At 37.2% G+C, this 11,647-nt stretch overlaps 1 protein-coding gene across 1 annotated transcript; it reads right to left on the bottom strand.

The window, feature by feature from the left end:
- Positions 1–3,153: 3,153 nt before the first annotated feature.
- LOC126934748 (tripartite motif-containing protein 51) lies at positions 3,154–11,172 on the bottom strand. Its single transcript, XM_050755542.1, has 7 exons — positions 11,068–11,172; positions 9,082–9,496; positions 8,727–8,822; positions 6,694–6,924; positions 5,959–5,981; positions 4,908–5,005; positions 3,154–3,831 (listed from the first exon to the last, which is right to left on the bottom strand). Exons 2-7 carry the CDS (start codon positions 9,490–9,492, stop codon positions 3,332–3,334), a joined length of 1,359 nt encoding a protein of 452 aa, XP_050611499.1. The 5' UTR covers positions 9,493–9,496; positions 11,068–11,172; the 3' UTR covers positions 3,154–3,331.
- Positions 11,173–11,647: the final 475 nt, after the last annotated feature.

Raw genomic sequence — 11,647 nt, 5'->3', positions numbered from 1 at the left:
TCAATTTATTGAAGGGTATTTTCTGTGTAATTTTGTATTTTTAATCGTCATGCGATTTGCTAAGTTTTACAAGTGATAGGGCCCTTGTATCCAAGGCAGTTTTAATACACTTGCCTGAAAACCTTTTTTTTAAAATACTGTTTCTAGCAATAAATATTTATGTTATCTGTAGGAGTTTACACAGAAATCATGGGATTCTCTCCTTTTTGGCTGTTTGCTTTGGTCTTCTCATCGTGGGTGCACGTGCACACTGGATGTTCTTATTAATTAGGTTAAGTGATGCCGGATATTTCTATTTGATGGAGGGATTGACTCGTTCAGCCACTTAATCAAGTGAGACAGAGAGATCGGATTTTATTGTATCTTTTTAAAAAGTATCCATACAGTCATATATTGGGGGAAAACATTTATCATCAAATTATAAAACAATGCAGCGATAAGCATGTATAGCTTGCTAGAATTAAACTCATTTTAAGCAAGGAGTTTTAGATAAACTGGATACAAAATTTTTAACATATTAAAAATAGACATGAGAAAAACGTGTCATTTGATAAAATGGGGGAAATATAATAAATGATTACCAGAAATACAAAATTAAGCCTTTATGTGCTCCTAAGTAAATCGAATCCAGGCGTCCTTAAAATGTAAAAAAAGGATGCAGCAAAAGTAAGGAGCCCAGAATGATGCAAATTACAGGAATGGGGAGGAGGTGATATTTAGAACAAGCAAAGAGAATGCAATGGGAAGCAAACTTCTTTTAGGCAAATTCTCCTGGAGTGGACCAGGCACCCCTGTCTTCCAGACTCAGTTCCAAAGAGTCCATTATGTGGGTGTTTCTTTTATTTTTCCCTTGAGGACTGCCCTTGGTGTTTATTTCAACTTCATGCGGACCTCATGGAATTTCAAAGACGTGGGACCTTGGCATTGTGGCACCTTCCTGCCACACATACATAATTCACAGCATTACCAAGTCCCCATGAGCCCTACCCTCACCTCTGTCAGCCGAGGACCCAGCTAGGCAGTGCCACATCGTCTCCCAGGCACGCTTCTCCAAGCCGCTTTCCCTGCTGCAAAAGTTCTCAAGGCACTGCTCTGGGCAGTGTCACACGGGAGAGATGGGGAGGTAAATACAGATCTTAAAATGTGATATTCTGTGAATCTCTTCACAGACTGTAAAACAAATGTATGTGGCACATATACACCATGGAAAACTATGCAGCCATAAAAAAGGATGAGTTCTTGTCCTTTGCAGGGACATGGATGAAGCTGGAAACCATTATTCTCAGGAAGCTAACACAAGAATAGAAAAGTGAACACTGCATGTTCTCACTCATAAGTGGGAGTTGAACACTGAGAACACATGTACACAGCGAGGGGAACATCACACACCAGGGCCTGTTGGGGGGTGGGGGGCAGGGCAGGGATATCACAGGGCTAAATACCTAATGCAGATGATGGGTTGATGGGTGCAGCAAACCACCATGGCACAGGTATACCTATGTAACAAACCTGAAGGTTCTGCACATGTCCCCAGAACTTAAAGTATAATAATAAAAAAAGTTTATGTCTTAATGTTAAACTTACCATAAATTAAATTATGTGTGTGTGTATATATATATACATATATATGCATTTGAAAAATTAGGCATAACATCAAATTCATTTATTTCAAGCTTCTTATTTTATACATTAAAATATTTTATATATGTATATAATTTTCTTCTGCCTGAAAAATACTTAGTTTCTCTCTTTGATTGAAATGATTCCTGTATCTCATCCTGGTTAATTTTTAAGTTTCCTAACGATTACCTCCCAAAATATTATTCAATATTCTAACTTCTAGTATCAATTAATGGAGTTCACAATTTATCTAAATATATTTATTTATAATATAACATTTGTGTGTTTCAATTCTTCTTCTCATTGAGATTCATTAATTTATTGCATTTTCATCTTATCTTTGTTTTACAGAATTATTTTTTATGATGAGATCACAATTTATTTAGCAATTCTACTGTTGATTAGTATTTATTTTGTCTCCAATTTGGAGCTACTATAAAAATTGATGCAATGATCAACACTGTGTTTATCTTGAAATACACATAGGCAACCTGTGGAATCTATTTTAGAGTTAGAATATCTAGCCCATAAGGAATGCTCATAGTCAGTTTGCCAAGAAGTATTTCAGTTTACATCCCTCCAGCCATGAATAACTTTCACTGATTCTTTGTCTTTCACAACAACACAATATTATGTGTCTTTAAATTTTGCTAATTTTTATGGACGCCTGTAGTTCAACTTATGGATTAATTTTTATTATTCTGAGGACTAATACAAGTAATCCCTTTTACATATTTGTCCAGTTATTTATGCCTCCAATTTTATGAAGTGCCTGTTCAAATATTTTCCCAATTTTATATTGGGTTCATTTTCTTTTATTGATTACATTCATTAATCACATGTATTGTATTTTATTGCATATATGTTGGGTTAAATATTTTTCTCCACTCTTCCTTTGCATTTTAATTCTTGGGTGGTATATTTTGAAACGCAGAAGTCATCATTTTTGATATAAACTCACTAAATTTTCCTTCTTAATTGTTACATTTTTGTCTTGGTTAGGAAATCTTTCTCTGTGAGAATATTTTATTGTGTTCCCTTCACCTTCAGAATGTGAATCCATGTGGAAATGAACTGTGTATGGTTTGAGGTAGGGGTCCGTATTCAGTTATGTCCATTTGAATATTTAATTGATCCAGCATTGTCCTGATCACCTTGTAAATTTCACTGTAGAAAAACACTCTAATAATGTATGAGCATTTGTGTATATGAGATTTAGAAAGATCAGCACAGCATAGGAGGTCAAATAAGATGACCTCAAAGTATAGATTCATAAATAAAACACATGGATAAGTATGAAGAGACAGAAAATATTGCCAGGTTACCATTCAGTCTTTTGCCTCCAAGTTTTTTCATAAAGCCCAAGATCCCTACTTTGTTCCTTTGATTTTAACTTCGTTTAGACAACTCTGTCATCTATTATTTCACTTTGTGACATTCAGAAATAATGAAAAACCAGAGAATATATTCTATTCCATACATCATGGGTAATGATTTTCCAAAAACGATTAAACAAAGAACCAATACACGTGGTTTTAAAGTTTTCACCATATTTAATAGAAACACTACAAATGAGGTTTGATGACATTAGAATGCAACTAAAGACATTGAATATAACTTATTTGTCCTGTTTGATGAGGTGCAGAAAAGAGGGCTTTCTGTGACAAATGGGTTCCCACAGCATATAGACACACTTCTGACTTGTCTCTGATCAGAAGTGACTACAGCAAAAGATAGGCCTGAGAGGAGGTGAGAAGGAGCAATTAGGGATGGTGTATATAAGGGAACTTTGATCAACATCAACAAAGGTCATGGTTCTACCTTCACAATCCAGGAATAATCCTACCCGACTGGTAGGTCTTGGAACATATTGCACCACAAGTGGGGAGGTGGTAAAGAGACTGCTGTGAGCGTCCTCCTTAACACATCCAAGAAGAAAGAGTCCCTCCTCTCCATCTATCTTATCATTCTGTCTCTTCTCTTTCCAATAATTGTTACAGACACCAAAAGCCCAATTCCAAGAGTCCCCCACATGAACCTCCCAATAATATTTGCCAGATGTGAAAGTCTGAGCACCCCATACAAGAAAACATTCAGATTTTGCAGTGATGTGGGGATCATCCTGAGGGTCACATCCAACATTCATGCTTCTCAAATCTCCATACAGGAAGATATGACTATTGGCTCTTTCAGGCTGCAGAGTAAAATCAACTGCAAAAATAACAAAAAAAGTATAGATATATGTAAATAATAGAAATTAGAATTCTTGAGGGAAAATTTGTTCTACCAAGAAATTTGAAGTTACAAGGACAGGAGAATTTTGATTACAACATTTAATCAAGTATAAGGATGATTAATATTCTCTATAGGAAAAACAACATCCTAAAAACAGACATTGAAAATGTATTGAAAACTCAAAAATTGAGAGTTGAATATAAAACCAGCCTGTTTTAATCCAATTTCCAATGTAAAAGTGAAATGTTATATGCCCCGAATGCCCTTCAGCTATCAAGGTCATTATTAAAATATTTCTTGTTCTTAAATACTAGTGATATACTTTTGACAAGAATGGGAAGATTTTAGTTTATTCAAGCACTGCTCTAGATAACTGGATAAAAGTCCATATGTTCAAATTATAACTGGTAACTTAAGGCAGATTTTTGCAAAATATTTCACCAGTCACTCTGTGGACTTCCCTGCTAGCTCTAGATTGAAACTGAATTTTAGATTTTACATGTAGGTCTTCATGTTGTAACTGAACTGAAATTATCATTTCTATTTTTACTTTCTATTTACAAAATAATTTCTTCTTTCTTTTTACATAGTAAGTCAAATTTTTACATTGTATCAATAATACACATTTATTGTAAGAAAATACAAATACTCCAACAAACTGCTGTGAACTCTATTCCCCAAAAAACTGTTTTTTAACAATGCAAGTGAAATACAGTAAAGAAATGTAAAATTTTTATGTAACTTTGGATTATTAAGCTTCCTTCTGAGCATTGTTCCATTTATTCAATTTTTTATTTCTTATGTCATTCCATTTACCCAAAACATAGCTCTATCCATGTGAACCCAGAACATATTTGTTTTTCACTATGTTTTACTCTTCATGTTATAAATTGGACTATAAATAGAAACACAGATAAAATAGGGTTGCATAGTCATATCGCTCACTTCCTTCTGAAATGAAATAACGATTTGATGAAGGGTACAATATTACCCCCATGATTCTAACAAGAAGTGATACACTGTGGGAATTCTGCCAATGGGCTGACACTCACCTCTGAATCCATTGAGCCTGTCCAGCAGTCCAGTGATGGGCCCTGCACTGAGCTCTGGATTCACAGGCTCGGGCACTTGCAGCAGCAGGGACTCATACCTGCAAGGAGAAAGATGCAGTTACCACATCTACAGCCAAAAGGTACATAAAAATCAACTACTTTTATTGAAAAGACATTTCATGAGACTCCCTTTAACCCACACATTTGCTAATTCCAAAATTATCATTTTCTGTTTCAGATTCATTCTTATTCACAGTTCCTGATTTTCAAGCATGATAGAAAAATCTGTCTGAGTGAGAATTCATTTGGGTCTTTCTTCTTATTGCTCCAAATTAGTAAGGATCATTAATCCTAAGACCAAGAGAATATTCAAAAATAAAATTCTGGGTTCCAGACTTCACCAGAATTTCCTGATATCACCACCTGGAAAGGTGGGTTTATTTTTAAGACTGCTGCATCTGTTGCTTCCTTCTCAAGGCCAGGGTGTTGAAATATGCTCCAGGCAGGAGATCTGCCTTTTATATCTGAGGTTCTCTGGAGGCCTACACAGTTCAAACATTCCAAATAGTTCGTCTCATCTGTTTTTCAGAATTATATATTTAAATATAAACTAGAAATCATCAACATTTTTCACTGCTAAAATACTTTCCCTTTTTCTCCCTGGCTTCCCCTGGTTGACTTTGTAGCCATGTAGTAAATGTAACATTTTCTCTTTCAAATATGCAGGTTTTTGAGCAATAAAAAGGAAATTAGGAATAGAGATGCTCACATTCTTACTCTTCTTTAACCGATTTTTTGTTTTCTTTCTTTTTTATTTTTATTTTTATATTTTGTCTGTTTTTTGGTTTTGCAGGACTTTCATTGAACTGCCTAATAAAATCACTGAGTATAGCAACAAAATAGAAGACCACATGGGGTGGGGGATGGAGAAAGCACAACCAGCACAAGGTAACATCAATATCTGAATCAATTATGCCTTCAGTGTCAAAGTTCCTGCTTGGTATTTGTGGAAACTGATAGAGCAGCTCCTAAAATCTTGGTATGCACTCACCTGTGTAATATGTCTTCAAAAGCCTGTAAGATAAAAAAGAAAAAGAAAGGCTTAGTGCTTTCTACATGATGCAATTTCCACTAAGTTCACTGTGAGATTTGGAGGCAGTTTCTGAAGATATTATTTTCCTACAATTTTCCCTCCTGGAAAGCATTTTTTGTTTCTTTTCTCATGAAAATCCCAGTCTGTCATATGTCATGAATTAATGTCCTGATAAAGTCTCAGTCTTGAAGACATTCTCTTTCCAAGTGAAGGAAGAGGAGGCCCACAGAGTCTGTGCTCTGCTGTAACCATAAAGAAGCTACTCAGTCATCTTCCCTAAGCCCTGTTACCAAAATGAGTGGATCTCAAAATAATATTAACGTGATCCTAGATTCGCCAACTTCTCCATCATGCCGTGTCTCCAAATTAACCTAAGTGCAAATGAATCACTTCTCATTTTATCCACTTTCAAAAATCCTAAATATATCATTGACTTTTGATGGGAAATATTTCTTGGGGCTGTTACCTTGGTCATTCCACAAAGTTTTGTTGCTGGTGGATAAAGTAGGAGGGACCTTCGGTTGGTAGAATCCATAGGAGAGGCTATAACCTCCCAACTGAGTAGCATTAGTTATAGAAACGTGTTTTTAGAAACAAATCATGGAAGTAAAGTGGGGTTGGATTTCAGGAGAGAGGAAAAACACCCATGTATGTGAAAGTTCTACATCCTGATACCCCATGGTCAGCCCGTACCTGGAGTAGCTCCACATCTGCTTTATGGCACATTTGCTTCAGATCCTCATACATTCCTCTTAAAAGCTCCCTCGAATGTTCCATTCTGGCTTTGCTTTCATTGAGTTGCTGAAAAATGTCCTCGCCCTCCTTTTGCAGCCTCTCCAAGTGATGTTGCTCTTCTTCATGGAGAAATGCAGGCATCTTCTGATATTCAGCTCTGATCGCTTCTCTCCTTAAACTCACATAATCCTGCAGTGACAATAGTCAAAATAGAAATGTTGTATCCATCTTCTCTTGAAGTTCACTGATTCCTCTTAGCATTCTGAACATCCAATATTTTAACCCTCAGTCTTGTCAATTCTCAGATTCCACAACATTTTATTCCTCTCCTTTTTTCTGCATTAATATCAACATAGGTGTTTCTGCCCAGTTATGTTTACTTGATTAATGATAAAATGTTTTCTAAGATAGTTATATAAAAATGGATTTCTCTCTTCCAACACACATTTATAGAAAGAAAACACAGTTCTTGCTTAAGAATTAAACTATCGAGCAATATTGGCTAGATAGGAAACCATTCTTTCTATTTTGGAGAATTGGGGCAATTTATGTAAACCCATTATATGAGAAATTATGCAATGACCACAGACTAGCATTGTCAACTCAATGCATTTCACCCAGCACCACATAGTCTAATTAGGTTTCATTTATTCTCATCCAAACTCACCCTAATCTGCAACATGGATTTCTTTGTGGTTCCTCAACCCCCCAAATAAATGCAAATGAAATATTACTGCACATGCTGTTTCCTATATCTAGAATTATTTTCATATATATACATATTTCTCATATATGTACTCATATATATATTTCTCATATATAGCTATATATGGATATATGAGGAATATCTATGTGTATCTGTGTGTGTATATATATTCCTCATATATATCCACATATATATATACACACACCCACACCCAGGTACTCATATATATTCCTACATTTATGAGGAAGGGGAAGGCAAACAGGAGGATATCTATATTTCCTCTTGATTGATATTTTGTTTCAGTGTGAATTTTTCAATGAGCCTTTTTTCTGACCACACTAATTAAAACCCAAACCCTCATCCCCAGTCCCTAACCTCTGTGCTTCTTTTCTACTTTCCTGCTTGATTATTCTCCAAAGACACTACTACACTCTAACACATCATGTACTTCACATATCTGCATGGTGACCATTTGCTTCTCTCATTTCAATTGCAAGATTTTTGTGTTTTCTTTCTTCTTTACTACTTAATTTTCTAAGTTGATATTTGACATACACTAGGTATTCATAAAATATTTTTCAATGAATTTATATTAGAATGAATTAATGAATTAATATTAGATATCATACCCTCAAGATAAACGTCCACAAAGACAAAATCATTTCTAGAATTCTTCTCAAGTCCTTAAAGTTCTCCTTATATTAAACACTAGTTCCCATATTTCTCACATATTTGTGTCTTCAAGACATGAGTGTACATTTCTCACCCCTTTTTCCATTACGTGTTATGACTTATTCAATATTAATTAGTTCTGATACTTAATTTCATGCTTCCTCTAAATTTGCACTCTTGCTCCTTCTGCCTGATATTTAACTCACATTTCAAATATATTTGCCCACCAGGATTCAAATTCATGCTGACTCAGCCTTAGAAGGTTCACTTGAAATTTCCATGATGGCCAAATAACGCTTGTGCCCAGAAGTTATCCAGGCAGCCCATTGAGAATGCTGTGAAATGGCCCAGTTTCTTGTATTTGCTGGTGTATTGCTATAGGTTTGTATGGAGACAGATGAGCATGCTTGGGTAACATCTGTCGTCTGGTTAGAAATCCTACCAAAGAGTCACACTATCTTATATAAAAAATTAGGGTATTTTTTTCTCAAGTATTTTTTCCTTTTTTATTGAATTCCAGAAATATTATGGATTGAGATCAAGTTCCTATTTTAAGAGTCACCCATTTGTTCACCATAAGTTACTGAAGAAGGTAGAGTAACATGGTACTAACCTTCCAGCATCTGGTTCTGGTGGTTTCCATGTTCAGGTTTCTGTGATTTTCACAAGCTTTTTCCCATAAAGACTGCATTTTCTTCAGGAGCTTCTCCTGCAAAAGAGCCATGAATTGAAGCACAAATGAAGACACTAAAGTATCATTCACTCTCTGATATACGAAGGACCCCAAATGAGAGACAAATTGGTCCATAGAAAATAGTTTGCTTTGTTTCTCCAAATGTTTGTCAAATCTGAGAGGCGTGAAGCCAAGGAAGCTCATAACAGACATGCTTAAAGGGACACAGAGATGGCATCATCCAATCTCCAAGGAAATAGACTTACAAGAATTTCCTGGATGAGGCATCACTTACCCGGTGTTCCTCAGCAGCCCACTCAACGGGACAGTGTTTGTGGTCTCGGTGCTCCTGAGAGTTGGAGCACAGCAAACACAGCAGGCTCTTGTCTACTTCACAGAACATCTTCTTTATCTCTCTGTGAGTCCCACATATCTGCTCCTCAGAGCTAAGGAATTGCCTGAGACTGGCTTTTCTGGCAATGGAAGCCATCTTATTCAAGCAAATGTTAGTTTTCAGGTTTCTCTGCCATGTTGTCTTCTTGCATTTAGAGCACTGAGCAAGAACCGTGATGTCTTGCCAGTTGAGGTAGAAACAGGGCCTGCAAAAGCTGTGCCCACAGTCTATGGTGACTGGGTCTATGAAGTAGTTCATGCAGATGGGGCAGGTGAGTTCCCTCTGGAAGACTTTCAGGATTCCAGAATTCATGTTTCTGAGGAAGAAAGAGCAGCACGTCATTTTGGGGTCTGGGTTGGTGAAAATCTGTCAACATGTGGTGATATGTGATAGGTATATTTTCTTCTCAACAGTGCTCATTAAAGTGAAACAAACTATTTCCTCTGCAACAAAAATGAAAAATTCATACACAAGGAGAGTCTTCAGGCTTTAGAGCAGACACCACTGACTAGATGACTCACAACCTTTTCCACTCCTAGTTCCTGCCCATAACATAATGCAAATCTATTCAATAACCTATTCCCTGGGATTGATACGAAACTTGGGTTTTAGTCTTAAGTGGTCTATAATAAATCATGTTTGTCCCTATTCCTCTTTCATGTAACTACTGAATGACTATGGGAGAGGAGTAGAAAACCTACACTGGGTAAGAAAACACGAGAAGATGGTCAGAGGGCTCTATGGCATATTTTCAGAAAGAGGGACCCAGAAGCCCGGCTCTTTGAAACAAAAGCAACCCCAAAACCAACCAACCGACCAGATAAACAAAAAGACAACAACTAAACCAGTCTATGTTCACTAAGAGAGAAAATAAATAATGAAAGATATTGAGTTATTTTTCTTGTGGCTTAAATTAACTTCCTCCTTGGGCTACTCAAACTATGAACTCAAATATTATCAGTTTTTTTAAAACTGAAATATGTACAATTATATTACTATGGCATTATTGTTATATTTAGGTGTTGACTTGACTGGATTAAGTAATATATGGAGAATTGGTGAAGCATTATTTCTGGGTGAGTCTGTGAAGGTGTTTCCAGAGTGACATGTGAGTTGGTGATCTGAGTGGGGAACAGCAGCCCTCAATGTGAGTGGACACCATCCAATCAGCTGGGAGCTCAGACCGAAAAAAAAGGCAGAGAGAAGGCCATTTGCTTTCACACACACAATTTATATATAGTTATAGTTATAGTTATGTATACATCCTACGGTTCTGTCTCTCTGGAGATCCCTGACCTCCAAATCTTTGCTTTGGCAGTTTGAAGGCATTTACCTTACTGTCTTTTACTAAGCAGTGTTGAATTTAAGTGCCAAAAGTGAAAATTTTAGAATTGCAAATATTTAGGCCTGGCACGGTGGCTCACGCCTGTGATGCCAGCACTTTGGGAGGCTGAGACGGGTGGACCATCTGAGGTCAGGAGTTCGAGACCAGCCTGACTAATATGCTGAAACCCCGTCTCTACTAAAAATACAAAATTTAGCCAGGTATAGTGATGGGCGCCTGTAATCCCCACTACTCGGGAGGCTGAGACAGTAGAATCACTTGAATCCAGGTGGTGGTGGTTGCAGTGAGCCAAGAGCCAAGATCATGCCATTGCACTCCAGCCTGGGCGGCAGAGCAAGATTCCATCTCCAAAAAAAAAAAAAAAAAAAGCAAAAAATGCAAATATTTTTCAGAGGTCATCTGAGCCAATAACAACAATTAATACCTCATGTCATAAAATGAGTAGTAATATTATGAGTTACATATAATAACATTAAGTAGGTTTAAGACAGGTAGATATTTTTATCATTGTAATTTACTATTTGGTAATAAGTTGCACTCACCCCAGGGCTCTAAGAATGTTTTCTGCAGTTATTTTTCCAAAAAAAAGTTCTTTTAAGTACTCGCCAAGATCAGGAGCTCCTTCCCTGCAGAGCTGACTTTCCCAGGCCACCTGAATGCAGGTAACTCTAAGTGCTGTCCTCCTCTGGAGCAAAATGAGCTTCTCTCTTCTACATCCTTTTATATGAATCTTTGAAGACCACACCCACCTCTTTAGTGGTATTTAGCATATTAAGGAAGGTGGAGGGGGGGCGGAGCAAGATGGCCGAATAGGAACAGCTCCAGTCTCCAACTCCCACCGCGAGCGACACAGAAGACCGGTGATTTCTGCATTTTCAACTGAGGTACTGGGTTCATCTCACTAGGGTGTGCCGGACAATCAGTGCTGGTCAGCTGCTGCAGCCCGACCAGGGAGAGCTGAAGCAGGGCGAGGCATCGCCTCACCTGGGAAGCGCAAGGGGAAAGGGAATCCCTTTTCCTAGCCAGGGGAACTTGAGACACACAACACCTGCTAAATCGGGTAACTCCCACCCCAATACTGCGCTTTAAGCAAACAGGCACACCTGGAGATAATATCCCACA

This window comes from Macaca thibetana, chromosome 14 (assembly GCF_024542745.1).
Source record: "Macaca thibetana thibetana isolate TM-01 chromosome 14, ASM2454274v1, whole genome shotgun sequence".
Classification (NCBI taxonomy): domain Eukaryota; kingdom Metazoa; phylum Chordata; class Mammalia; order Primates; family Cercopithecidae; genus Macaca; species Macaca thibetana.
The sequence above is the reverse complement of the archived record's forward strand: the minus strand, read 5'-3'. Positions and strand labels throughout refer to the sequence as shown.

Bases quoted from the DNA above. Each gene is read 5' to 3' on its own strand.
- LOC126934748 (XM_050755542.1), bottom strand. From the start codon at position 9,492: ATGAATTCTGGAATCCTGAAAGTCTTCCAGAGGGAACTCACCTGCCCC. The intron at 5,982-6,693 runs GTACGGGCTGAC...TTTATCTTACAG, and splicing joins CAGATGTGGAGCTACTCCAG to GCTTTTGAAGACATATTACA. The intron at 3,832-4,907 runs GTGAGTGTCAGC...TTATTTTTGCAG, and splicing joins CAGGCTCAATGGATTCAGAG to TTGATTTTACTCTGCAGCCT.